We start from the raw sequence: 27,954 nt of genomic DNA on the forward strand, positions 1-27,954 counted from the left end.
TTGAATAAAGAGATCTCTGCCGACACCCCCACATTAACAAAACCTCTTCCCCGCAACCCCGGTCAAAGAATCCGCATGATCGGCAGACGTCTTCCACTCAGGTTTATTTTTCTCTCCATCACATGACATCACATGGATGACGTCATCAGCATCATACACGGTCATCCATCTAACTCAAGCGCTGGTCATAGGCTTAACATTCACACAGTAATCCTTGAGTGCGCCACTCCTAAAAAAAACAAAAACAAAAAAAGCTTTCTCGCTGTGTGTGTGGGACCGCTGATGACGGCCAAGGCCTAAGCCCAAACTCAGGAGAAATCCCCCCCTCCCATAGTGATGACGTCACATAGTGTGCCCCGAGTGGGACATCGAGCGCCTTTCACCTTTGAAGGTGAAATGAGCCTGGAGTCATCGGTGACTCTAAAGGGGGCGATCAAACACATAAACCCCTCCAGTGTTGTATCTCCGAACAAAACGAGAGAAAAGAGGAAGAAGAAGAAAAAAGCGATGCCAGACATGCACGACAATTTCAAACTGAACCAGACATCAGTCAATTTAACCAATCAACCAACCAAGAAATAAGCAACAATAAAAAGGTCAGTTTAAACACCAGCCTCTGTAAAGCTCAATAAGGACACCAAATGGGAAATAAAAGGTCATGGGGGGGGGGGGGGGGGGGACCGAGAGTCAGCAGTTTGCAGGTTGACAAACGAACTGATTTAAGGACACAGAAGAAAGCAGTTTTGGATGGAGCTGCCATTGCGCTGCACTACACGTCATTTGGAAGGAGACCCGTCCGCTGCCTCGCATCCGGCTTCCGCCTTCTTCTCTCAGCGCGTGAGGTGAGTCGTGTGAAAAACGCTGTCGCGTGCTATTTCACTGTTTTCTCCGAAAAGTGACCCGCTAATGTTGTGACTTGTGATGCGTGTTGTTTTGCTGCTAATGCGACAACATGAACCAGCGGTTTTATGTAGTTTTGACGGCTAAGTCGAAGGTTGTAGATGTGTAGTTAAAACGTGTTGCCGCCGCCATTTTATGACGGCTGGCCGCTCTGTGTGACGCGACTAAACGCGGTGTAAACTGTCATGTTGGATGTGTCGGAGCAGAGGAGACACCGGAAATGTGTTGTGTTTGTCTTCCGCAGGTATGTGTTTTCCTTGATAAATGCTGTCGTAAACTACTAATAAGACACGTTAGCGCCTAGTTAACGGGTCTGACCCTTTAGCCGAGCGGTTAGTGACGTCGCCTTGTGGTGCAGTACACCCCGTATCGAATCCCGCACCGGGCAAGAAAATAACCGGTTACATTAGTGGCAACGGTGGGATCCGGAAGTGTGCAGATCCTCAGAAGTCTCTTCGGAGCTTGGGAATAACAGAGGGCGCGCTTCCGGGGAGGGTGACGACTGTAAACTATTAATAAGACACGTTAGCCCCTAGTTAACGGGGCTGACACTTTAGCCGAGCGGTTAGTGATGTCGCCTTGTGGTGCAGCACACCCGTATCGAATCCCGCACCGGGCAAGAAAATAACCGGCTACATTATCATTTCCGTTGTCTCTGTTTAGTAACCCAACCCCCCATGCACCTTTTACTTTGCCCACCGGTTGGCACTGTTTCCTTTTGTATGTTTTTCATAGTTCAATTTGAGTTTTGAGGAGGAACGAGTTAAAACTTTGTTGTTGCGATAATGTGTGAATGAAATCTGACAGCGCGTGTTACATTGACGAGGAGCAGAGGTGCAGAAGAGACACCGGAAATGTGTTGTTTGTCTTCTGCGGAGCCAATGAATGCTGAAAAACTGTCGTTGAGAGTTGCCTCCTTCTATGCCCTATCCGCATCCGTTACACGTCCTTGACTTCTGGTGCAGTGTTCTTTGTGTTTGATGGTTTTGGTTTCTTTGGGAGGGGTCGGGCCAGAATCCTGTAGTTTTCTACCTTCGCACAACAGGAATCTGTCCCAACGCCAGACCGCAATGTTGTGTGTTCGGCATCACGATCGCCATGGAAACAAAGGATCTCTTGACAGTGAGGGTTAATGGCCAGGAGTGGGTGTGTGAATGCTATCCAGTCCTTATCGGGGTGGGGTGCGATTCTCTTGCAAAGCTGCACGTGTCAGAAGACCGGCAGCCCAGTGGCACATTGTTGATGCAGAGTCCAACTGCCACAGACTTGCACTTTAAGGACAACTAGACTCCTGTCGTCTCGAACCCGTGGTTTATTTATTTATATTTTCTTCTTCTCCCCAATTGTACTTGGCCAATTAATTACCCTATTTTTCGAGCGGTCCCGGTCTCTGCTCCGCCCCCTCTGCTGATCCGGGGAGGGCTGCAGACTACCACATGCCGCCTCCGATACATGTGGAGTCGCCAGCCGCTTCTTTTCACCTGACAGTGAGGAGTTTCGCAGGGGGGACGTAGCGCGTGGGAGGATCACGCTATTACCCCCTGTTCCCCCTCTTCCCCGAACAGGCGCCCCGACCGACCAGAGGAGGTGCTAGTGCAGCGACCAGGACACATACCCACATCCGGCTTCCCACTCACAGATACGACCAATTGTCTGTAGGGACGCCCGACCAAGCCAGGGGGAACACGGGGATTCGAGCCGCCGATCGGGAGCGCGAGAGGCGAGGGGTTTGTTAGAGATTTGAGTGCTATGCAGGAACCTCCGTGTCCTCTTATTCCACAGTGGACATCAACCTTGGTGTCACTCGGCTTCCCTATGAGCATATCAGCACATGATGGAACCACGTGACGTAAGCCAATAAGCTCTCTCGCTCGCTCTCAAATTCAAAAAGTGCTTTATTGGCATGACGGATAGGCACTTGTATGGCCAAAGCAGCCATTACAAACAAGAAATCAGAACATATACAGGTGCAGTATAAAAACCAGATTGGTAATCCGTTACCAGTGCTTATTATTTAACTATTGTTTATCATTATTTATTCTATTTAAAGCAGTAGGATGGTTAGGATGTGTGTCAGAGGCTGTATGGTCTTGGGCTTCTTTGTGTAAAAAGTAGGAAATGTCTGTATCTTCAGTGTCCCTCAGATGGTGACAAGTGAGAATATACTGTGCAGCTATAGTACAGCTCTTTGTCTTCACCTAATAAGTCGTGTAGTTTACTGTGATTTGGTAGAGCATCGAATTTAGGGTGGTTTTTCTTCAAATTTTGGGAAGAAGCAATCATGGGTCGATTGGAATGTTTTGCACTCTGTTTAAAAAAAAAAGAAGTGCAGCTCTGTCTCTACATTGTCTTTGCACTGCTGACAGATGTTTGTCTCTTGGTAGCCAAGTTTTGTTTTGTTTTGTGCGAAGCGGTGCTCACGGAGTCTGTGTTTCTCAAATGTGTTTATTTTAGTAGGGTAATCTGCTAATGTATATTCTGTCTAGGGCCAAATGGCATAGCATCTTGCTTTGTGACTTTTGTTTTGGATTGCCAATATTCATATTAATTGTCTTTTAGATTTGAGGAAATTTAAGTCAGATATGTTGTGTAGTCTGGACCTGGTCTTATGCCTTTAGAGTGATAATGGAACAGGATGGCTGAAGACCAGGTTGGTAGGAGAGTTCATATCTTTGCTCAACTCTTGGTATTGCAAGGCTTTATAATGGAAAGAATGTGGGTCACTGAATTTTAGGCGTTTCCAGAATTTGGTTTCCCTTTTTTGAAATTTAATCAGAAGAGGATATTGGCCTAATTCTGCCCTGCATGCAGTGTTTGTAGTGTGCTGATGGACTTTTAGGCTGTTTTGCAAAACTGGACATGCAGCGTCTCAATTGGGTGTTTTCCTGTTTATCTAGTTCCTGACCTGCAAGTGGGCCCCACACTTCACTGTCATGAGGGGCAATTGGTTCTATCACTGACGCAAATATCCAAACCGCTTATCCTGCCCTCAGGGTTGCGGGCATGCTGGAGCCAGCAGTCATTGGGCGGCAAGCGGGGACACACCCTAGCCAGGCCATAACAGGACACATACACATTTATACCTGATGACAATCCAACAGGCCTCCTGCCACAAATCTGGAGTGATCTCATCATCATATTGGTTATCTGATAAATATTGTAAGATATCAGATTTTTGGCCAAATTTGGATTGGAATATTGAAAGGAATGTCTTTTTGTGGCAAGTAAAGCCTGCATGTCTTGCCCCTTAATTCATTCACTGCCATGTTGAATGTTCCTTTACAATTGATTCTAAGGCCTAAGTAGGTGTAATCTAATGTATGTTCAACTTAATTTGGTCCTAATCTAAATGTGTGCTGTCTTCCCTGATAGATGGATCTTTTTTTGAAAGATTAATGTTGGTTTTGTTCATGTTAACTGCCAGAGCCCAGGTCTGGCAAAACTTTTGAAGGTCTACCTGAATCTGGAGTCCTTACTCCGTTGGTGGAAGGACTAGGTCATCTGCATAGAGTAGGGATTCGACCTCACTGTCATGCAGAATTAGTCTCTCTTGCGTGATCTTGGCGTTAAAGTCTCTCAAACATAATGTGGAACCTCCTTTATTTTGAGACATTATTTTCTTCCAGTCAGCTATATAATTTCAATTCCTGAATATGCAACCTCGACCCCCACCCCACCGATTTTATCAGATCATGGATTATCTTTCTTTTGGTGACATCGTTGTCTGATGTTAGCTAAAAGAAGGGCAGGGGGTCAAAAATTTGCCTGAATGTTCATCCATGTTTTGATCTTAGAACGGTATAATTTTGTTCGACAGGTATTTATTGAAAAAGCATCGTTTGATGATAATTCCCGATTTTGAAAAGTCATTCCCTCCTCTTGTCCGTGTTGGAGCAGACACTGATAACCTATGTATATTCAACACATGCTTTTGCATCACACGAATTATTGAACCAATTATGTACACGAATTATCAAACCAAATAGAATCTAGTAACTTGTATGTATAAAGTGCTTTTGTTTCAACAGTGTCATGCTGGGAGCAGACATTGAGAACCCAAATGCAGACAGCGGAGACAGGCTGGACTAGAGCAAGACTTTAATAAAGCAGACTTATGAAAACAGGAACGTAGCTATAGGTAGCAAGGAAGGCTCGAGACTGGGCGTGAAGCATCTGGCTACCAAAAGTCAACATATAACGATCTGACAAAGCGCCAGGGGGAATATATGTAATTGCTGGAGAGCCAATTGGGGAACTGGTAACAGCTGAGCAGGGCAGGAACAAGCTCACCAATCAGGGAATGGGGAACAGGTGAGCCAGGCAGGTGCAGGAACAGACATGGCAAGCCAATCACGTAATGGGGGACAGGTGAGCAAAGCAGGGGCCAAAATGACAAGCCAAATCAAGGAATGGGAAGCATCGAGCCTTGCTGACCCAGACCACACAAGCAGGAGTGTGCCGGTGCTTCTGGATTTATTATTGTGCTTAATGGTTCTGTTGGGTTTTTTTTTTTTTCGTTTGTTTTTCTTGAACCTGTCACTATTTGTCACAGTTTATAAATGCACATGTCACGGCTGTGTGAAGGGACCAGCTAGTTTATATAGATTGCATCGTAAAACCCATTTGTCTTTTGGAGACTTCCTGTCCCCAAATGTCCTGCTGTAGAGGCCTTGCTTATAAAAAGTCAGGCAGAGTTTCACGCTCTGATTTAAAGGTAAAAGTGTGGCTTTGCAGATGATGCACCATTGGTTGTCTCTGACAGTAGTGGTGCTGAAGCTGGATACCGCAGTTCTTGCCTCCATGCGGTTCACCCCATTTGCTTGACATTCAGTATATGAAGATAAAGGGAATGTGTGATGCTGCAGTAGTACCGCTATATCAAGCCTCTACTATTGGTGCACTTCCCTTCAGCCCCTGCATAGCAACACTCGCACAATGTGATTTGTGATGCATTCTTTTTGTCTGGCAATTATCTTTATTTAATCTGAATTATTGTTTTGTTTTGATCTAGTCTTCGAATATTTCTAATTATCATTTAAGCCAGAAAAAGGACAAAGGGTGGAAACTTTTGAATGTTAATGGTGGGTTTGGAAGGCGTCTATAATCTGTGACAAATCTGTTGTGGCCACTCAGAGGTGTATGTGACTCCCCAAGCCCTGTGCTGTATATGTCTCCTTCTTCATACTGGGTTGCACGACTGGAAAACGTCCACCATCAACCCCTCAATATGTGCCTCAATGATATTTTACCTGTGTGCTTGTGAGAGTGTTTACAAACTCAACATTTGTATTGATGGATAGATTGAGGTGTGACGGATCAGGATTTGATGTGTTAAGAGGAAAGACTGTTGTCCTCCAGCGAGACAAATCAGAAAAACATGTTGGTTCTCTTTCACAGCTTTTGTTGATAAACCTTTGTGTCTTGATTTTGTGGTCTTAACTGCACGCCTGTGTTCATTTTGTCATACCAAAGTGGCGTCTTTGGCATCTGCACACATCTTCTTCATTCCACACGATGCAAAATTGGAACCTGTTGAATTATGGGTATGCTTAGACGTGTAAAAAAAATTGCAGTCCCGGTTTAGCCTGTATACGTGCGAATTATGAAGCTGTCGATATGGGTATATCTATATTATACGAAATTGGCTTTTTATTTCAGATTCTGCTCTGAGTGATGTATTACTTCATATGTATATTATTTTCTCAAGCTTGGCTTTCATTTGTAAAGGGTTGCTTATGAGGTTTGTTGCTAGTAACTAATCCCAAGACAGTCAGCCATGAGCCTCCTGTTTTGATGTTGGTGCTGGCCTGCGGGCCGCCCAAGCCTATTTCTAACTTCATGTTTAGTGGCAGAATTAGCTCAACTATTATTTTCAAAAATCAATAAGTCTCAATAAATTTCGAAATTGCTGCTGTAATGTTATCAGTGCGTGCTGTGCATTTTGTTTTAGCCATCAGTAGTGCAGCTCTAGGTTTTGTCATTAAGGTGTTGAGCCACAAGGGGGCAGCAGAATACACACGAGATAGAACCCAAGCAACATAGGAGCAGGTGTCCCTTGTTTCAGGTGTAGTTACCTCTACTCATTACGAATTGAGCTCACCCAGATGAGTGTAATATTTACCATCGTTTAGTTTCCCTTCAGAACCAAATCAATTTATGCAAAAAAATGCATGTAATGTGTATTTCACAGTGCAGTCTTTTTTAACTTTCAGGGTGAAGAAATGTCAGTCAGTAGGGCCATTTGACACACATTCTCATTGATTTTTTTTTTTCAGAAGACTTCATATGAACTATCTCTGCAACACTCCCACATTAAGAAACCCTCTTCCCCGCAACCCCGGTCAAAGAATCCACGTAGTCGGCAGACTTCTTCCATACAGGTTTATTTTTCTCTCCATCACATGACATCACATGGATCACATTATCAGCATCATACATGGTCATCCATCTAACTCAAGCGCTGGTCATAGGCTTAACATTCACACAATAATCCTTGAGTGCACCACTCCTAAAAAAAAAAAAACAAAGCTTTCTCGCTGTGTGTGTGGGACCGCTGATGACGGCCAAGGCCTAAGCCCACACTCAGGAGAAATCCCCCCTCCCCCCTCCCATAGTGATGACATCACACTTCACCTCCAAACGCTTTTAATGGAGCTCAGTGTGCCCCGGGGTGGGACATCGAGCGCCTTTCACCTTTGAAGGTGAAATGAGCCTTGGGTCATCGGTGACTAAAGGGGCGATCAAACACATAAAACCCTTCAGTGTTGTATCTCCGAACAAAACAAGAGAAAAGAAAAAAAAAACAAGAGCGATGCTAGACATGCACGACAATTTCAAACTGAACCAGACATCAGTCAATTTAACCAATCAACCAATCAATCAAGAAATAAAAAAAAGTAAAGCAACAATAAAAAGGTCAGTTTTAACACCAGCCACTGTAAAGCTCAAAGACACCAAATGGGAAATAAAAGGTCATCAAAGAAAGAAAAAAAAAGAGAGAGAGAGAACCGAGAGTCAGCAGTTTGCAGGTTGAGAAACGAACTCTGATTTAAGAACACAGAAGAAGCAGAGTTGGATGGAGCTGCCATTGCAATGCATTACATGTAATTTGGAAGGAGATCCGTTCGCTTTGCTGCTGCTGGGTTGAACACAAACACACAACTGACATTCAAAAAAAAAAAAAAAAAAAGCAACAACATTTTTTATTTTTTTTGACATATTTGGAAAATGAAGGCTTTTGATGATGCACATTACAAGGGTTTTTTGTTAGCTTAATATACTGGGTATAAAGGCTTGGGTGGGACCACAGTAAAGCTGGGTAGCGCAAAAGAGAGAGAAACAGAGAGAGGGGGAGAGAGAGAGAGAGACAGAGAGAGACAGAGAGAGAGACTAGAAAAGAGATCGCAGACAGATCGCTGTAGTGAAAAGGAAAATGGAGGGACGTGTATCTGCGGGACAAGTGGAAGACACCATCTGTTGGAATGTGCAGGGCGGGACAGAGATTCCCACGCGGTCGAGAAACGTCATCGAGACCAAGGGTCAAATGTGATCCTGCCTGACAACATCTTAACGTCACAACCACAAACGACACCTATATTAACAATGAGAAAAACAACAACAACAACAACAACCACACAGTAGGCGGGAAAAGAGAAATCCTACTCGGCGGGGAGAAAGACGGGAGACAGCGAGAGTTGGAGCGAGTAGCGCCACCGAAAGCTAAACTTAGTTCTTGTTCCATTTTAAAGCATCTCATTGCACAAAGTAGGATAGTGAAGCAATACTGCGCGGTTGTGATATCTGATATGATCGAGAAGAGTGAAAATAGCTGTCTGTGTGTGTTAATTTTTTTTTTTTGATACTGAATTAAGAAAGCGCTACAGTCTTTTTTCTTTTTATAGGTTTTTTTTTCGTAGGTTTTACATTCAACATGTTTTGTTTTTCTCCCCATATGCCTCTAAGCTACAATATACATCGAGTCTTTACATGTTATGTTCACTACAGCTTCTCAAATTGCCTTTTTAAAAATGAAACAAAAATTCTGAGCAATTCTATTGTAAAAAAAAAATCCTTTTCATATAACAGAGTTACAACGACAAAGAAAAACGACAAACATCATATGAAAAAAAAAAATCTCACGGATCTTTTTATGTTGCATATGTACAGGAAAAGCCCTGAAACTACAAATCCACCTAAATCGTCACTGCTTGTCTCGTGTTCCCTTTCCACCAATTTGTAAATCCCCAGTTCCCCTGAACACCCGACCACAGTCGTCAGGCCCCTCCTCCACCTCCCCACAGCCCTGTCGCCATATATATCTGGGTTGCGTTTGTATTGTTCACCGGGTTTTTAGTTCGGTGACGTCATCATCGGCATTTCCCTGTCCATAATCTGTGTCCAAGACCAGCATTAGTTACCAGACTTCTTTCTGGCCATGAGGGTCTCGGGCCCACCCTGTGACCAAGCTCGTATCGGCTAAATGCTGGCCCCACTCTGGCACATGATAGGCCACTTTAGTGCAACTTGAGGAAAGGTGGAACAGGGGCGGGTGCAAGGACCGGGGCCCAGATTGGCTTATTGCATGCATAACTGTCCAATCCAACGGCCAGTAAGTGCTGGTTTTCCGCGAGATCTTCTGGATCGCGTTGGAAAATAAATCAACAACCAGATCAGAACGTTGACCGGGTCAGAGAGACAGAGAGCCAAAGTGGTATCCAGCACTAAAAAACACCACATATTTTCACGTAGTTAACAACCTCAGCTCTGAAAAATGTAACTAAACCAGTTTTATTTTAAGTAGAGGAAGCCCAAAGATACGATATATAGGGGCGAAAAGGCAGGTTGCATGTATGATGAGAAAACTGGCATCGAAATACCATAAAGCCTCTATTAATTACAACAGTAAAAAGTAGCCACTGACTGAAACCAGTGTTTTCCCATAACTGAGACAAGACGGGTGCTGCTTTTGGCCCCTAAGCCGCATTCCAGAGAAAAGGCAAAGTGACTGTCGACCAAAGTACCACGCTGTACTTTCCAGTACCGCCAAACTACCAGCACCACCGTGTTGTGTACAATATACCTGACACAGAGAGCGAGACCTACCAGTTAAATCACTCACTAATGGGGGACCCCAGAGGTACAGAACCCCCGACCCTGAAACCCCATCTAATCAATCAGGCAGTGACGACCACCCCAAACCCCCCCAAAAAACAGACTTGTTTTTTTTTAATTAACTTCAAAATTTGTGTGTATAAAAGGTCCATGTATAAAAACATGTCTTTGCGCAGTGCAAGTTAGTGCAATTTCATTAGGTAAAGTATACCTTTCCTTTTTCTGTTCTTTTCATTGGCACTTTGTGAAGTTTCTGACCAGAGGAGGCCCACCCAGAGCTCTCAGTAGCTGGCAAGAGAGAGGGAGACCTAGCTTATCTGAGATGCCGTTGGACTAAACGCCGTACAGGCAAGTATATCAATGGAAAACACGACCATATGGTTGTTTATGGTCTTGGAACAGGCTGAGATGACATTAACTGCCAATGGTGAACTTGTACACTTAAAAACGTCCGTTTTGTTTTCACCACCTGCATTCAAGCTGGGAACCAATTAAATGTCAGGCGTCTGTTCTCGTTTATCCTTTCGAGAGATGACAGGTCACTTACAATGTTGTAGTAGACTATAGCTGACAGTGCAAGTGTCCCTGTAGTGACAGCAATCCCTATTGACCAAGTCACATGGTACCGCAGCCAAAAGATCTGCTCATATGGGAAGAAACAGGCACTGTGTGTGTGTGTGTGTGTGTGTGTGTGTGTGTGTGTGTGTGTGTGTGTGTGTGTGTGTCGAACAGTCACGTGGTTGAATGGTGATCAGTCACGTCAGTGTAGGGAGCGCTGAGAGAGGAGAGGAGACAGCAGGAACTACATTCAAAAAGCTGGTAACAATCAAATAGTACAAAGATGAAGCTCTTTAAAAATATACGTCTACTGTCACAACTCTGCCTCCAGAGCAGGAGTACAATTATACGGTTTACACAAAGCAAAATCATCACTTTGTGAACATCGTTTTGATTACCAACAAATAATTTTGACAATTTAGCGTGCTGAAGAAATGCCACTTCTATGGTGGCCCCGCTAATCACAATGGGCCAAGGGCAGGAAGGGTCGGGCCAAATAACAATAATACGGTGATATCCGGCATGGGGTGGGGCAGGAAGGGTCGAGCCAAATAACAATAATACGGTGATATCCGGCATGGGGTGGGGCACGGGGGTCGACAAATTCTAGTCACCCGATACATACAGGGTGCCGATGTTACATAACATGTCAATTAGCCTTAACAAAAATGCTGGTTTTATTCATAAGCTACGTCCAATGTTGTCAACACTAGCTAATTAATGTTCAGCCCTCACCCACTGAGAGCCAATTTCAGATCGGTGGTCTTGCAATCCAATCCCTTGAGGACTAAGAAACACTTGAGATTTCTCCAAATTTGCACTAGCACATCACTTGTCAATGGAAACACTGCTGTGTGTGTTTTCTACTGCAGCTGGTGTTCATTGCAACGGAAGTGATATCAGTAAAATAGCTTATAGCTGATTGTTGTTTTTTGCAGGTTATAACCATCTGCTAATTTCTTTGTGAAGGCCTTTTTAGGAGTGCTGTAGTGTTACAAAGAAGAATCTTGTCCATTTTTTTCCCCCCAAAGAGAAATTAATTCAAGCGTCTCTGAAATATTTTAAACGCGTAAATGCTTTCAAGACAATATTTTTATAATATTTTACAATGGGCAAGAGTGTCATTTTACTAGATGGACCAATTTTGGTACTCGTTTTGGTTTTCATACTTTGTCACATGTGTAATGGATCATCCAAAAGGTTAAAATAAACTAAAATATATCTAAAATCTACGATTAATCATCTACCTAATAGTGGGACATTTTGTGGTCTGATATCTATTATTAAAGACCTTTTTTTTTCTTAAGTATTATTACACTTTGATTGAACATTTTCACTTCATAGCATGCTTACTCCTATTTATATGAATAACAATTTATTCTAATCGACAACATCATTTTTTTTTTCATTTTCAAATGTTCTAACAGTGAATTAGCGCTTTAAATGTTAAAAAGAAAAGAAAGGAAAAAGAAATTCAAAAGTTGGGCTCCGATGAAGGGTAAATTGGCAGTAAATGGGGACTACTTCCAAAGACAACAGAACGTAACTTCTTGATATCGAGCTGTGAGAAGTTAATAGTTACAATACCTGATTCGTCAACAGGCAGTGATTGTTGGGTAATGATTTGTTATTTACCTACACACAAAGCACATTTCAGTCAAATTTAAAGTAACATTGTGGTAAACAATCTGATCGCAAAGCCAGCTGTCAAAAGTAAAAAGTGAGCCTCTCTGGCTAAACTCGTCTAAAAAAATACTAACGACCACCTCAAAGCAAGACAGACAATATCAAATGTTGTAATCCTGCTGATTGCACAGTGCAAATGCTAGTTGCCTCAGCAACTAATTGCTGAGAATAAACTCTGTAAGAAATAGAAATCTACTCTCTTGGGCATACGCTGTGGTTACAGTGATACTCTGAAAGACGACATATTTCTTCAAGGTGCATATCTCTAGATGCAGAAACGAAGAGGGAAATATATTTCACATACTGTGTACATCTCTAGAAAAACTTCTGGAAAGTCAAAGGGACATTTTTTTTGTACCACTTGGTGCAAGGATTTCGTGCATCTATGCAAAAATACAGCTAGCTGTACTTGATTTGCTTCACAAGTAGATACTGACAAGATGTGTTGTGACATTGAGTCAATATCTGGCTAACGTAGACGTGTTATGCCTAAGTGCAGCTGGTTAGGTTATCTATGAGGACACGTTGGCTGTAACTTGACACGCTACAGCAGAAGAGCGATTTTTAAATGCCTTTGGTAGGTTTTCTTTCTTTTTTTTGTCCATTACAGTGACAATGAAAGAGGGATATTGTACAATAGGTGATGAGAAGCAAATCTTATGTTAAAACTTGCACTTCTGGATAGAAACATGCAAAGGTGAGTTATCATTTACCCCCAAAACACTAGCTTAAATGATGCTCTGACTATGACAGCACAAGAGTATACCAAAAAGCTTATCCGAAGTCTTCAAACGTCGCCTTGAACTGAGGCTTTGAACAAACAGGAAGTTAAAACAAATTTTTTTAAAAATCTGAGGGTTCTGAATCACTGAAGTTTCCTTTTTCCTTTTTCATCAATTGAGTAAAACTCTCTCAATCTTAGAAGAAAAACTCTAAAAACCTACATCAAGTTCTTTTGTTTTTCTCTCTGAATTTTTCTATTTTTTTCCTTTTTTGATTTTTTTTTTAAAATTATTTTTATAACCCACCAGTTTAACTTTCTCTTTGTGTTCAGAAACAGAAATGAACAAACAGACCCCCTGCTGGGCTGGAGGAAGCAGTGCCGAGAGCTTCATCAAGAACAAATCTTCCCCTGTCTCCTCGGTCTTGTTGTAGCCCGGGATGAGGAGCAGTTCATCTCTGGCAAAAATGGGCGGTGGGGTGGGTGGGTTAGTCTGTGAATCTCTGGCAGGCTTTTTTCCAGCGACAGGCTGTGCACCACATGTCTCTCTTCTCCATGCCGTACACTTTTCGGCACTTCTTTGCCTCTCCCCGAGGTTTCCTTGGAAACAGCAGAGATGACAGGGTAAGCACGCGCACTCAGAGATGCTAACACCCACATCCAAATGGGCAGAAGCACACACATGGAGGCACGCCTGGAGGGCTGAGGGATGTGTGTGCGCATGTGTGTGAGAACAGGTCTTGTGTGAGCAACAAACACAAAAAAATACACATAAATGACAGCAGACAGTAGACATCACTTGTGTACCTGGTCCCTGGGGTCAGTTTGGGTGCTGGTGCTGCTGAAGCATGGTTCTTGTTAACGGTGCTGTGTGCACTGGCTGGCTGTCTCTTTTCCCCAATGCTCAGTGTGCGGACATGAGCCACAGGACCCTGCAGCATTGGAGCGAGATAAAAGGTATGATTTAGAGGCCAACCAGAAAATGGAGTACATCCACCCTGTTTCTGCCCTACCCTGACTGGGCATGTGTTTGGTCTACTCTCAGCACAGTGTTAGGACTGGCTAGAGAGAACAGGTCCATCTTTAAATCAGATACTGATCAGCTAGACACTATTTTGTCAGGGACTTGAACTCCTACAGACTGAAGGACAAAATAAAAAGTCTGATATGAAAAGAGAAAAGTGATGCTCTGATAAAGTATGGAAAGTGAGAAACCAGCAAAGCAAACTAGCAAAAGCAGCAAGGGAGCAGAGGAGGACCAAATCTTCAAAGCTTTAAACAGGTAGGGAAAGCCAGGCTGAGCAAAGGCAGCAGTGATGAACAGAGCCACAAAAAAAACAGAGAAAGAGAAAAAAAATTCAGCCTGACTCACCGGTAGGCCTTTGAAAATGACAGGAGGTGACTGCCAGGACACACTGATGCCATTCGCTGTCTCAGTGCCAGTGCTAGTGCCAGGCCCGGTCCCATTACCACTGCCCAACCCAACCAACTCCGCACCCACTGGGATATTAACTGGAGCAGTGGCCTGGAACGTGGACAAACACCCCACCAAATCCAAGTGACACGAAGACAGAAAAGAAAAAGAGCAGAGTTGAAGCAGCGGAGAAGGGAATACAACAATTAGAAAGAGCAGAAGAGATTTCCCCATCTATAAACCCTAAATTTAGCTTCTCATCTATACTGAACCTGCCATTGTAAATAACAGGTGTCATGTGTAAACCAACTTGTATCAAGACCATAAACACCACTCGTGTGTGTGTGTGTGTGTGTGTGTGTGTGTGTGTGTGTGTGTGTGTGTGTATGTATATATATATATATATATATATATATATATATGTTGATTTTATAGTCATCCTGTTGGTGCCTCTCTATCTCAAGTTGACGCTCAACTCCTGGGTTCCACGACTCAGTGACAAAGTACCTTCACAAAGCCTGGTTGCAGATGTGAAAATAGCCTTACACAATATCTCGACTGCCACAATAACAGAGACCAACGAGCTTGTATATGCCACTGCAACCATAATCCTGGAGATGCTTGGGTACAGGATTAAGACAGGTCACCAACAGTGCCCCCCCTGGAAGAGACGACTGGAAGCCAAGCTCAAAGCAGCACAGAGAAATGTTAGCCAGTTAACAGAGGTGCAGAAAGGTGTGATGAAAGCAGGCCCTGGTCGAAGAAGTACAGCAAGATGTCCATAAGTGAGGCCCTGAAAACAAAGGCTCACAGCTTTGACCGCCACACTGACGAGATACACTAGAGAGGCAGAAGCCAAAAGAGTAAATGGCTGTTCTTCAAAGAACCATCCAAAGTGTACTCCCAGCTGCAGTATAACAAGGGAACAACATCAGACCCACCCAGAGCGGAGATCAAGCAATACTGGATGGATATATGGGAAAAGGAGGCATCACACAACACCAATGCTGGTGGACCTAAGAGCAGACCACAGTAATATCCTAGAACAAGAACCAGTTATCATTAAAGTGGCTGACGTCCAATGACGAGTCTCAGACATGAAGAGCTGGACTGCACCAGGCCCTTACTTGATTCACAGCGAATGGCTGAAGAAGCAAACAGCACTCCATGGAAACCTGATGACACAGACACAGATGAACCAGTTCCTAACATCAGGGTCTCACCCTGACTGGCTAACACAGGGGAGAACAATACTGATCATGAAGGATCCCCACAAGGGTACAATACCTTCATACTACCAGCCAATAACCCGCCTATCCACATGATGGAAGATCCTGTCAGGCATCATAGCAGCTAAGCTAAATAGGCACATGAGTCAATACATCAGCGAAACTCAGAAAGGAATTGGGAACAACACTAGAGGGTCAAGCATCATCTACTGGTTGATAGAGCAGTCATCCAAGACTTTAAGACCAAACAGACCAACCTAAGCACAGCTTGGATTGAGAACAAGAACACCTACGATTCAATGCCCCACACATGGTTACTGGAGTGCGTGACGCTATACAAAGCCAAAAGAACACGAATAGCCTTCATCAAGAACTCAATGTGGCAGTGGAGAACAACACTAGAGGCCAACTCAAAGACATTCACACAGGTAACCATCAAATGTGGCATATACCAAGGTGATGCACTATCCCCGCTGCTGTTATGCATATGCCTGAACCCCCTAAGTCAGATCATCACAAATAGTGGATTTGTATACAGGTTCAGAAGTGGAGCTACCATCATCCACCTCCTATATATGGATGATACCAATATGTATGCCAGGAATGAACGAGACATTGACTCACTGATCCACCTCAACAGGATCTACAGCAACAATGTCGGGATATCATTCAGACTGGACAAGTATGGTCAAGTGGTGGCAAAAAGAGAAAAGGTGCTGAGAAATGAAGGGGCTGAATTACCAGATGGCAGGATAACAGACATACAGGACAGTCACAAGTACCTGGGTATTCCACAGGCAAATGGAAACCACGAGGAGGCAGCAATCAGAATAGGGAGGTCAGCTGCAGCCAAATACCTACAGAGAGTGAGGCAGGTCCGGAGGAGCCAGCTCAATGGGAAGAATATGGTCCAAGCCATCAACACATATGCCCTGGCAGTCATCAGATACCCTGCTGGAATAATAAGATGGCCAAAGGAGGAGATAAAGGCCACAAATCTCAGGACACGGAAACGCCACACAATACAAGGAGGGTTCAACCCGAAGTCCAGCAGCCTGAGACTGTACGATAAGAGAAAAGATGGGGGCTGAGGGTAAGTAAGTGTCAGAGCCACTATCAAGAATGAAACAAGGGACATCCACGAGTACATCAGAAAGAGGACCCCATCCCACCCCCAAGGGTGAACTGCTGAGTGAGTTCCTCAGGCAGCAGAAGACAGAGAGAGTGGGGAGGAAGAAGAGGTATCATGATAGACCAAGCCCCTCCATGGTATGTACCATCGACAGATAGAAGACATGGCTGATATTGAGAAATCCTACCAGTGGCGATAATAGGCTGGACTGAAGGGCAGCACAGAGGCTCTGATCAGAGCAGCACAAGAACAGGCACTCAGCACCAGATCGGTTGAGGAAGGGGTCTATCACACCAGACAAGACCCAAGACGCAGGCTGTGCAAAGACACCCCTGAGACAGTCCAGCACTTAGTAGCAGGGTGTAAAATGCTAGCTGGGAGAGCGTATACTGAAAGGCATAACCAAGTGGCAGGGATAGTGTACAGGAATATCTGTACTGAATACAGACTGGAAGTCCCCAAATCCAAATGGGAGACACCTCCAAAGGTGGTTGAGAATGGCAGAGCTAAGATCCTCTGGGACTTCAAGTTCTAGACTGATAAGCAGGTATTGGCTAACCAACCAGACATTGTGATGGTCGACAAGGAACAGAAGACAGCAGTAGTGGTTGATGTAGCAATCCCAAGCGACAGCAACATCAGGAAGAAAGAGCATGAGAAGCTAGAGAGATACCAAGGGCTGAGGGAAGAACTAGATCAAATGTGGAAGGTGAAATCCACAGTGGTCCCAGTGGTAATAGGAATACTAGGGGCTGTGACCCCCCCCCCAAACTGGGAGAGTGGCTCCAAGACATTCCATGAACAACATCTGAGGTCTTTGTCCAGAAGGAACAGCTTAGATACTGTGCAGAACCCTCAAACTCCCAGGCCACTGGTGGAAGACCCGAGCTTGAGGAAGACGTATATATACTGCTGTAGTAATACAATACCAGCAAGCAGTTATACAATGTTGCCACACTTTATTTATCACAGAATACTCGTGGAAGACTATAAATAGTAACAGAAAAAACACGAACTTAGGTCTATTCAACAGAGGAGCAAAATGCTATTTCATCACAGGAACTAGTGGAACCTAAGCAGCAGTGATTGATCAATCTGAAAGCATGTATGAATGTGTGAGCAAGTGTATGAGCTAGTGTGTTATGTGTTGTGGCTATCATATTTCATTATGATACATTTTAGACATATCAGGTACCTGGTATGCATGGTCGGTCCGGATGTGGCAGAGGTTGGAAGGAGCTGATTGACTGAGCAGGGTAGGGGTGTGGCACTGTGACCCATTCGTGCTGATGTGTTCGGAGTGAGGGATGTCGGCCAGTGCAGAAGGAAAGACAGGAGGGGGGCCAGCTGTGGTGGGGGATGTAGGTGTGAGGCTGGACAAACCCTCCGACAGACTGTCCATGTTGACCTCGATCTCTGAGTAGTAAAAGTCCTCTTCTCCATCGCTGTAGTCAGAATCGCAGTTCCGTCTGTAGGAGAGGAATGGTAAATACTAAAGGAAACAGCCTCTGAGAGTGTAAGTGTAAAAAGTAGGCTCCACAGAGAGACAACCCCAGCTGCTAGAGGGCCTATCAGGGATAGGCAACATGATGCAGAAAGGGCCGGTGTGGGTGCAGGTTTTTGTTACAACCAAGCCGTTACATATCCCAAAAATGCTGCCGAACTCTTCATCAAAAATATAATTTTGAAACAGCGGCACAGCTTTACAAATAAAATCGGTAAATTAGGTGGTCCTGTCATTTACTATTCAGAGCAGCAGGGGGCAGTGAGACCCTTAATGTGGGTCTCATCTGAAAGACTTCTGACAGCCCACACTGACTGGCTGTAATGACGCCAACCTTTTTTTTTCTAAGAAAGATGGAATGCTAGAATGGGTTAAATCAACTCAGACGGACACACCGCTGAGCTTTTTGCTTCATTTATATTCAAACCACTTATCCTGCTCTCAGGGTCGCAGGGATGCTGGAGCCTAACCCAGCAGTCATTGGGTGGCAGGCCGCCAGACTATCACAGGGCCGGCCGACACACACACATACACACACACACACACACACACACACCTAGGGACAATTTAGTACGGCTGCATGTCTTTGGACTGTGGGAGGAAACTGGAGCACCTGGAGGAAACCCAAGCAGACACGGGGAGAACATGCAAACTCCACACAGAAGGCAACCTGGGATGACCCCCAAGGTTGGACTACCCTGGGGCTCGAACCCAGGGCCTTCTTGCTGTGAGGCGACCATGCTAACACACACACACACACACACACACATTATATATATATATAAAATAATTCAGTGAGTCAATGATTGCTTATGGCATGAAACAGGCTTGTACTGTCTCATAAAGAATTTACTTGACTCACTGGATTATTTTGCTCCTTATTTGTTGAGCACTTCCCCTCCTGTTGAATGTTTCTTTGAACAAAGTTATATATATATATATATATATATATATATATATGTATGTGTGTGTGTGTGTGTTGGTCAGCTCACATTAGCGTGCAAAGTAAGTTTAAAAAAAGGCAACTGAAATGTGTTAATGGGGATTGCCTTACTTCAACATCGACTTTAACATCTGACCACCAGTCTCACTCTCACACACACACATTAACACTCATTTTATATGTGATTACACAGACCTCGGTTTATGCTTCACATAACTCTACCTTATTAATGTGTCAAGCACCACAATCCTACATAAATACAAATACAAATCATTAACACTGTCAGGCCTTATGGGTGAATGGGGGTGCTGAGGAAGTGAACCAGGCATGCTGACAATTGCTTCATGCGTTTTATACCTCCAAGTCTGACCCACAATAGACTTAAAGATTCCAGCTGACATTTGGTCGAGAATGTCCCCAATGGGAACTTGGAAACCGTGGGGATTAAGACCCAAATATAGCCTCACAGCTACAAACCCCATCTGCGTGACGGGGTCAGTTCCCCTGCTGTGTGAGAGTCTGTGTGTCTATGTTCTGCTACCTCCAGGTTCCCCTGAATGCGACTAGGGACTCACCCCAGGTGGATGGTGCGGATGTGTCGCTGGATCCCTGAGGAAGTGCTGAGGACCTTTTCACAGTTCTTCCACAAGCACTTGAACATCACCTTCATGGAGTTCTGTAACACAGCACAGACCACAACACCGACATGATGAGCACAGATGGAAGCTCCTGGCAAGACCTGTCTTCATTTGAAGTCTCAACATGCAGAACGATTGCAATCGCAACTCGCCACGCAAATTGACCTGTACGACAACATGGGGGGAAAATGTTTGCCGTCAATCACGGTTAAAAAAAATTTTTTTAAAAAAGGCTAACCAAATGATACCTGATGTCTGGCGATATGAATACTATTATTGCGGGGAAGTGAGCGCTTCACGCAGCATGTTCTGTCATGTCCCCTCAAGTAAATTGGAATGGCAGCTTCTGCAAAAGGGCCTCTGTGTGTGTGTGTGTGGGGGGGGGGGGGGCAGAGCCAGTCCACAAGGGGCCAAGCACTACATCCCATTAAAGAGTGATTAGACCATCCTATAAAAATAGAAACCTGATACTAGACAAATTAAGACGCATACAAAGAGAAAAAGAGTGCGTGGGAGAGAGAGAGAGAGAGAGAGAGAGAGAGAGAGAGAGAGAGAGAGAGAGAGAGAGAGAGAGAGAATGAGAAAGACGGGGACACAGAGCAAGGAAACTCTACACTTCATTTTCAACCTCCCCGTGCTTTCACGAGCGCTGACATATTGACAGGCAGAATAACTGTACTGTGCTGACCTCTACTTCCTACCCCTGCACACTGTGGGCCAAGGTCAAAATATCAAATTCCCACTGAAAATACTCTGGGCGCAGCTGGAGGACATTTAAGGATCCTTGATATTCAAATGCAACACGTTGGCACGCTCCCCAAAAAGCACAATTACATGTGCACGTTCAGATATTTGTACTCAACCAGGAACGCAAAGAAACACACACGCGCGCCAACATCAACAAAAAGCCTTGTGGAAAGCCCCTTGAGCGGCTCATAGCTCGTCTCCTCAAATATGACACTAAAGCAAAACCCAGAATAAGAAGATTTGTAGCGTCCCTTCCTGTATAAGAGTGTTCTGGGGGGGACAGATGGAGGGAGGGGATGCTTTTATCTCAATTTATTTTCCCGGTGTAGGTGTTATGGTGTGGCTGTTCTTCCTCGGGCGGGCAGAGACCTGCATCACGGTTAATGAAAGACAATGGGTGTGTACTCTCGTTACGTTTCAACAGCTCCCAGAGAAAAGGTAAAGCGGGGGGGAGAACAGGTTTTACAATTGACTGTATTAAACCTTTTTTTATATATAGCGCCTCTCAACTGCTATTACAAGGTGCTTCACAAAGGACACAATAAAATGTGCAATAACAACATAAGATAATAAACAAAATGACGCAGCATAAACCTTCACATAGACCAACACCAAAGATGAGAAGATACAATGCATGAAATAAGAGCAACAAAAAAAAAAAATCAAGGAAACCGCAGGGTAAAAAGATGACAGATTTCCATCTGGGTTGACGGCTCTGACAATAGAGGGGAGACTGATGCAGAGTGCCCTCTAGATTTCATCTTAAGGTGAGGTGTGGCCAAAAGCCCTTGATCAGATGAAATGAGTGACCTCATATAATTTAGACGGGTAAGCAAGTCACAGATGTACACTGCTCAAAAAAATAAAGGGAACACCTAAAAACACAATATAAACCTCGATGAATGAAATATTTCAGCTGAAAATCTTTATTTATGAGACAGAGGAATGTGTTTAGAGCAAAATAACCTAAGAATGATCAATGGAAATCAAAATCATTAGCCCATTAAGGTCTGGATTCAGAATCATACTCAAAATCAAAGTGGAAAATGAGAACATAGGCTGATCCAACTTCTGTGGAAATTCTTCAAGACGATTCAAAATGAGGCTCAGTAGTGTGTGTGGCCTCCACGTGCCTGTATGCACTCCCTACAACGTCTGGGCATGCTCCTGATGAGACGACGGATGGTCTCCTGAGGGATCTCCTCCCAGACCTGGATCAGGGCATCGGTCAACTCCTGGACAGTCTGTGGTGCGACATCGTGTTGGCGGATGGTACGAGACATGATGTCCCAGAGGTGCTCGATTGGATTCAGGTCTGGGGAATGTGCAGGCCAGTCCATAGCATCAATGCCCTCGACATACAGGAACTGCTGACACACTCTGGCCACATGAGGACGAGCATTGTCATGCATGAGCAGGAACCCAGGGCCCACTGCACCAGCATATGGTCTGACAATGGGTCTGAGGATCTCATCCCGGTACCTAATGGCAGTCATGGTACCTCTGGCTAGCACGTAGAGGTCTGTGCGGCCCTCCAAGGATATGCCTCCCCAGACCATCACTGACCCACTGCCAAACCGGTCATGCTGGAGGATGTTGCAGGCAGCAGAACGTTCTCCACAGCGTCTCCAGACTCTCTCACGTCTGTCACATGTGTTCAGTGTGAACCTGCTCTCATCTGTGAAGAGCACAGGGCGCCAATGGCGAATCTGCCAACCAAGATGTTCTCTGGCAAAGGTCAATCGGGCTGCACGGTGTTGGGCTGTGAGCACAGGCCCCAATTGTGGACGTCGGGCCCTCATACCATCCTCATGCATTCTGTTTCTCACTGTTTGAGCAGAAACCTGCACATTAGTGGCCTGTTGAAGGTCGTTTTGTAGGGCTCCGGCAGTGCTCCTCCTGTTCCTCCTTGCACAAAGGACCAGATAGCGGTCCTGCTGCGGGGTTGTTGTCCTCCTGCGGCCCCCTCCACGTCTCCTGGTGTACTGGCCTGTCTCCTGGTACCTCCTCCATGCTCTGGACACTATGCTGGGAGACATATCAAATCTTCTTGCCACAGCACGCATTGATGTGCCATCCTGGATGAGCTGCACTACCTGAGCAACTTCTGTAGGTTGCAGATACCGCCTCATGCCACCTCTAGTGGTGAGGGCACTAGCAAAATGAAAAACTAACCAAAGATCGGCCAGAAAAGATGAGGACAGGCAAATGGTCTGTGGCCACCACCTGCAAATCCATTCCTTTTATAGGGGTTGTCTGGTGGAAATTAGACAATTTACCAACGGGTGAAATTGATTCACAAATCAGTGTTGCTTCCTAACTGGACAGGTTGATATCTCAAAAGTGTGATTGACTTGGAGCTACATTGCATTGCTTATGTGTTCCCTTTATTTTTTTGAGCAGTGTACTTAAGGTGCACGGCTGTATGGAGTCTTGTAGATTATTAAAAAATATATTTGAAAAAATTATCTAAATTTAACTGTGAGCCAATGCACAGAGGCAAGCAATGGGCTGATATGGAACCGCCGTGACGTCCCAATTAATAACCTCGCCAGTGTAGTTCAGACTAGCTGAAGCAAACAGATGGAGACAAACATTCACTGAGATAGGTGAACTGGTAAATGTTCCATGTCTCAGAAAGCACAGAGGACTTGAAAATATTAAATGTGGGTTTAGAATAACACCCAAGGTGGCACGGTGGCCCAGTGGTTAGCGCTGTTGCCTCACAGCAAGAAGGTTCTGGGTTCGAACCCCGGGGTTGTCCAACCTTGGGGGGTCATCCCAGGTCGTCCTCTGTGTGGAGTTTGCATGTTCTCCCTGTGTCTGGTTTTCTCCGGGTGTTCCGGTTTCCTCCTCCATCAGAAAGACATGCATGTTAGGGTTAATACTCCTGCCTGTGCCCCCTGACCGAGGCATGGCAAGACGAACTGGAGTTGATCCCCCGGGTGCTGCACGGCAGCTGCCTACTGCTCCTAGCTACACAGCTAGGATGGGTTTAATGCAGAGCAGAATTTCCCCACGGGATTAATAAAGTATATCAAATCAAAATCAAGTTTTAGGCTTTCAACTTAATATAGGAGGCACGATGGGTCAGGCTTTGACTGATCAACCCCATACGATGAGCCAGACCTGAAGCTAAAATCTTCTCTCTTCTTTTTTTTTGGCTTTTAACTGGAGGAAACGGTAAGCCATCCGTTTTTTATTCCATCCGGACAATCATAAATGGTGAACTGTGCATCATCAGCAAAACATTGATAAACAGCCAAAGCTACGGATAACAGTTTAAATATTAACTCTGAGTGGTAAATATTAAACCCCTCAGACACCATTCCAATTTGAGCTCTTACTCTCTCTCATTTCCTCTCTAACATGCAAACCACTGAGTGATGCCAGATGTATTCATATCCTCTAGCATTCTCTTTATTCGCAGAACCCTGCTTGTAAAATCACAAGGCACAAAGCTAGTCATTAATCCAACAAATAATCACAAATCACTTAATGCGTTTTTTCTTGCATCTTAACACTGTTTACAGTAAGATTGACAATTTCCATGCTCAATAATCCTCTTAACTCAATGCCTTCACAGAAAACCAACATTCATCAATCCCGGGGGCTGCTGCTTACTTGTACTTGTACTTCTAGGCTTGGGCTGGGTTACAGTAAACTAACGTTAGGTTAGACCACGCTAAAGTGCAACCCACATTCATATAACTCATACAGTATGTCGGTATTGGTCGATTCTTGCTTACCCATCTACGATACTACGAGCCTTGAGAGTCATGTACTTCCGCTTCCGGTGTGGGAAGATGGCGGCGCAAATTCACATTTGCGGCGGCCTCACCCAGTACTGTCCATGCAGTGTCTTTGTCCGCGTCGGCGTCTAAGTTTGTGTCTTCGTTTGATGGCTGAGAGAGCTGGTGCTGGATTGGCTGGGAGAGCTTGGTCTCCTCGTCCTGTGGGCCCAGGGACCATGGCCCTGCCTGGAGCTGCGCCCGAAGAGGTAACACCAAAGGCGGTCTGACGACACAGAAGCAGGGCGGGCTAAACTAAATGCTAGTCCATGCAGACCGGCAGTTCCGATAACACCGAGGGTGGTCTGGTGGCCTCGCCTAGCATTGACTGTTTTTGGTGTCGTCGTGTGGAGTGTGGGGAGGTGTGTCGAAGGCGTCTGGCTGGGAGAGCTGGCATTGGATCGGCTAAGAGCTTGGTCTGCTGCGTTCAGTGGGTCCAGGGACCACGGCCCCGCCTGGAGCTGCGCCTGAGGAGGACACACCGAGGGCGGTCTGACAGGACGCAGAAGTGGGGCAGGCTAAGCTAAATGCTAGCCCATGCAGACCGGCACTTCCGACAGTCATCCTGACATTCACTCTCTTGGACAGGGAAATTTTTTTTTTTGGATATGTTGGATATATGTGTTTTTGCAGTTGTTGTTTTTTTGTAGTTTGGATATATGTGTTCTTGTAGTTGTTTTTTTGTAGGTTGGATAGACTATGTGTTCTTGTAGTTTGGATATATGTGTTTTTGGCTGGGGGAAATTATATTTTGTTTCATTTCATGTATGCAGGTGCATGGAATGAAATGACAAAATGTTCCTGATTCCTGATTACAGTTCCTTCCGTTACAAACGTAAATATTTCTCACTTGTGGCCAACTCCTGCAGGATCAACCTACAAACTCCCTTGTGCGCTCCTCTATCACCGTATACAACACAGCATGTGTCTTCTCTACAGCCTCCTGTTTTGGGAGCGGAAGCTCGAATTCACTTCCTCTTCTACGCTCTCAAAACTTCTTCATGCATCCCTTCAACGCTGCATTATTCCTCTCTGATCATTCTGCCCCCGCATGGATGGAAACGCATCCTCTCCCTCACCCTTTCTAATCTTCCACTTCTTCCCCTCAGAGGCAGTTGAAAAAGGTGAAAAGGAAGCAGGCGTTGACACCGAAACCACCTCCAATTTCTCGTCTGTTTCCATCACATGGGAAGAGACGCAGGGGAGAGACAAAGACAAATTCATTCAGGGGCTTCAGAAAGTGTTTGCTGCCAGTTTTTTTTATTGTTTTGGTGTGCTGCAGAGTCAAATTAAATCACGTCCCCCCCCACTCCAGTAAGTCATTCTCTGTGATTTCAAAATGAAGTTAAGTATTTAGATGTCTTCAGAATCCTATTTCAACAATTTAAAATACCTATTTCATAAGCATTAAACCCCTTTTTACTAAGAACTTAAATTGAACCAGGTGTACTCAATTTTCTTGGGACCTCACACGTGTCGAATCCGCTTGTGCAATAGGTATCACAAACTTTTTAAGGTCTCAAAGATGAGACAGCAGATCATATCAGTGCTGCTGTCATAACAGCCAAGGAACTGCCTGTGGAACTTCAGGATGACATTTTTTGGAGGCAAAAACTTGAGGAAGGTCACGAAACGATTAGCAAAACTTCAAACCTTGCTTGGAGCACCTCAAAGTTCATGGTGACAAAATAGGGGTAAAAAATACAGCACAACCCATACACTTCTTAAGATCAGGACATCCTAACAAGCTGAGCAAGCGTTTTGTTGCAGGAATGGGACAAACTGTCCAGAGATTAAAAAAAAATCTCTTCAACACTTCACAGATTCCATGTCACTGGGAGAGCGGCTACAAGCAAATTCTTGAAGAGAAACTATTTCAGTCAGGATGATATCTGCATTTAGGGTGGACAGACAGGACAGTGACCCAAAGTACACACAGAAAACTACTGAGGACTGGCTTAATAAAAGAAAGTTGATATTCTGTAAGGTTAATATTCTGGCCCAGCCAAAGTCCAAACTTAAATCCCATTGAAATCTTGTGGTATGAGCTGAAGTAACACTTTGAAACCTAATGTAGCAGAGCTGGGAAAAAAATTGGAGGAACAGACAAAAATTCCAAATATTTTTTACAGTGCCATGTTCACACACTCACACACACACTAAAACTGACCCAATAAAAGATGAATAAAAAATTTTCGAGAGCGATCTGTCAACATTAAAACCCCTCAACTTTCTCAAGAAAAACAGTCTCTGATTGGCTTTTTTTGTGGATGGTGTCAGTGGTGGCATCAAAATTCCTTTTTTCATTTAGGATGGTGCCCAAGTACCTATATTGGCTTACTGTCTCCACAGCTATGCCATCGATAAAAGTTGGTGCTGTGACGGAGGGTTTCGGCAAAAGTCAATAAGCCTCTCTTTTGTCTTGGGGACATTGAGTTGCAAGTATGAGTCATCATTCCATTTGATGAAATTGTCCAAGGCTGGACCATGGCCCACCTCGTGGTCCTGCAGGAAGCTGACAATCACCGAATCATCAGCAGACTTGATTATGAACCTTGACTCAAACAGAATCTGGCAGTCACTGGTGTAGAGCACAAATAAAGGTGACAAAACACACCTCTGGGGTGATCCTGTGTAACATATCAGGGCCTCAAGCCAAGTATCATTAACACAGGTTCTCTGACTTCATTGTCATGAAGTCGACCAGTCAACCAACATCTAGTGCCGAAGTCAATTTCAGATATTTCAGAAAGTCTACGAGCTCGAATATGGGGCTGCATGCAGTTAAAAACAGATGAGAACTCAACAAATCATAAGCATACATGCATCGTATTACCCTCCAGGTGCCCAACAACAAAATCCAGCAATATTGCTGTGGCATCCTCTACCCCCTCCCTTGTTTGAAACGTGAATTGGAGTGGGTCAGTTACGCTCTGTGTTATGGCCAGTAAGCTCTTCTTCAAGATTCGTTCAAAACCTTTCCTAACTAATGAGGTAGGCACCACAGGGTGATAATCATTCAACACCTTTGGTGATGGAACCTTGGCCACTGGAACAACTATAGATTCTTTCCATAATATAGGAACTTTTTTGGTAAAGGGAGATGGAAAATACACGTGAAAATGCCACACAAGACCAAAGCACAGTTTTTAAGGAGTCAGCCGCTGATGCGGTCAGGCCCATGACTTTTCCTCACATTTGTCTGTTCAGGAGTTCTCCAGCTGTCCATTTCATCAATCTGGATCTGACTGTCCTCTGAAGCAACTCTAAATTGGGTCAGTTCATCACTAAAATCATGGGAATCAAATCTCAAGTAAAACTGGTTTAACTCCTCTGCCAGGACAGAGTCAGACTGATCAGGCTTAAACACCCCTTTTGCCTTGTCCCGAATTGATTCCCCACCAAGCAGTGCGAGAACTGCCATTCTTAAGTTTTAGACCTCGCCTTTAAACCACATTTTGGCCAGCTTTGTTTCCCTTTTCACCAACTTTTCAGCATCTCTTTGTTGGTGAATGTCACCCTGGTGGAAAGCTAGCTTTTTCTGATTGAGAGTATTCTTGAGGGAATTACTGACCCATGA

The 27,954-nt window shown here is 44.5% G+C and overlaps 1 protein-coding gene across 4 annotated transcripts in view; it reads right to left on the reverse strand.

The window, feature by feature from the left end:
• Positions 1-7,266: 7,266 nt before the first annotated feature.
• The window catches only part of slc2a4rg (SLC2A4 regulator), a 61,797-nt gene continuing 41,109 nt past the window's right edge, over positions 7,267-27,954 (reverse strand). For 2 of the 4 annotated variants that reach the window (XM_056274504.1, XM_056274503.1), the window contains 5 exons: positions 19,774-19,874; positions 17,947-18,220; positions 14,349-14,501; positions 13,784-13,908; positions 7,267-13,576 (listed from right to left, as the gene is read on the reverse strand). In XM_056274504.1, coding sequence (XP_056130479.1) covers positions 13,465-13,576; positions 13,784-13,908; positions 14,349-14,501; positions 17,947-18,220; positions 19,774-19,874 — 765 coding nt within the window. In that variant the 3' untranslated portion in view covers positions 7,267-13,464. The remainder of the gene's footprint in view (positions 13,577-13,783; positions 13,909-14,348; positions 14,502-17,946; positions 18,221-19,773; positions 19,875-27,954) is intronic. The other 2 variants (XM_056274505.1, XM_056274506.1) reach the window with 2 other exon arrangements.

Source organism: Lampris incognitus, chromosome 2, assembly GCF_029633865.1.
Source record: "Lampris incognitus isolate fLamInc1 chromosome 2, fLamInc1.hap2, whole genome shotgun sequence".
Classification (NCBI taxonomy): Eukaryota; Metazoa; Chordata; class Actinopteri; order Lampriformes; family Lampridae; genus Lampris; species Lampris incognitus.